General features: G+C 63.2%; 1 protein-coding gene across 1 annotated transcript in view; it reads right to left on the bottom strand.

Moving 5' to 3' along the window:
• ALAD (aminolevulinate dehydratase) overlaps positions 1 to 1254 on the bottom strand; it is a gene marked incomplete at both ends in the record, with an annotated part of 2395 nt that overhangs the window by 334 nt on the left and 807 nt on the right. The window contains 3 exons of the mRNA XM_010075206.1: positions 227 to 314; positions 681 to 736; positions 1039 to 1178. Of these exons, the coding sequence (XP_010073508.1) occupies positions 227 to 314; positions 681 to 736; positions 1039 to 1178 (284 nt within the window). The remainder of the gene's footprint in view (positions 1 to 226; positions 315 to 680; positions 737 to 1038; positions 1179 to 1254) is intronic.

The raw sequence follows: 1254 nt of genomic DNA on the forward strand, positions 1-1254 counted from the left end.
GGGGTCACCCACTCCACAGCTGCCGGCACACGGTCCTCGGGCCCATGCTGCGACCAGCTCTCCAGCAGGCTGATGGGCATCACTTTTCTCTCACTTGAGAGGGAAGTGCCTCTGCCATTTTGGGTGGTGTACCTCCTACCACCTTCTGCCTCCAGACCTCTGGGCTTGTTCCCCAACCCCACGGCCCTTGGTTCTGCCCCAGGCAGCCGGAGCCCCGCTCACTCACCACAGCACGCATCGCCAGGCCCCTGGCACCCGGGGGCAGCTGGTAGCATCGCCTGTCTCCGAAGGCGGGTTTGGATTGCGCAGCGTCCCTGGTGACAGGCAAGGCAGAGGGCAGGGGATGAGGACCAGCATGGCTCGCCGTGCTTCTTGCCCCACCGCAAAGTTTCCAAACCGTGAAGACAGACAAGTGCCTGAGGTATTGGGGCCAGGAAAAAGGGGGGCTCTCCCAACCCACCTCAGTGCCCCAGGATCACTCTGGGACGTCTGAAGCTTGTCCCTAAAGCCACCCTTTGGGGCAATATCAGCTCCTGCAACTCCCCTCCTCACTGCTCCTGGCAGCTGCAGGCACCCCCCCCCCTGCCTGCCAAGCCCTGTTCCCAAATACCTCTCCAGGGACACATCCTGGCCAGCCCAGCCCTGGCTGGGGACAATCCCCGGCTAAGGGACAGACCCACCTGAAGGGACCATAGAAACACGAAGCAAACTTGGCGCTGTAGCTCATCACCGAGACCTGCAGAGAGAGGAGCCACGAGGGCCAGAAGCTCAGCGCTGCATCATCCCAGCACTGGGGCAGTAGATCCCCTCCCACAGCTGTTTTTCACTCTGCCCCATATCCTCCTGCCCCTGCCAGAGGCCTGCACCTCGCCGCCTCTGTGTCCACCCTCCTGCTTGCACTGGGGCAGGGAAATGCTTGTTGTATATCCTGGCCAAGGTGGGATTTTGCTTCTCCTGCCGCTTGCCCGGGTCCCGTTGTGTCACAGCCTCCCTGCGGACATGGCTCCTGCCTTTGGCACCCACAGATCCCGAGCTCACCTTGTTGCCCAAGTCGTTGGAGATCAGCGCGTTCTTCATGGCCGCGACACGCCCATCCATCATGTCTGAGGGGGCAACGATGTGGCAGCCTGCAGGGAAAGACCAGAGATGCTGGGAAGCACCTGGGGCAGTGACTCTGCCTGCAGCCCGAGGGGACCCCAGGCCAGAGGGACCCCGGGCGCCCGCAGCTCTGCCGGGGCCAGCGCATGGAGGGCA

The sequence above is a fragment of the Pterocles gutturalis genome, unplaced genomic scaffold (assembly GCF_000699245.1).
Source record: "Pterocles gutturalis isolate BGI_N339 unplaced genomic scaffold, ASM69924v1 scaffold3356, whole genome shotgun sequence".
Classification (NCBI taxonomy): Eukaryota; Metazoa; Chordata; class Aves; order Pterocliformes; family Pteroclidae; genus Pterocles; species Pterocles gutturalis.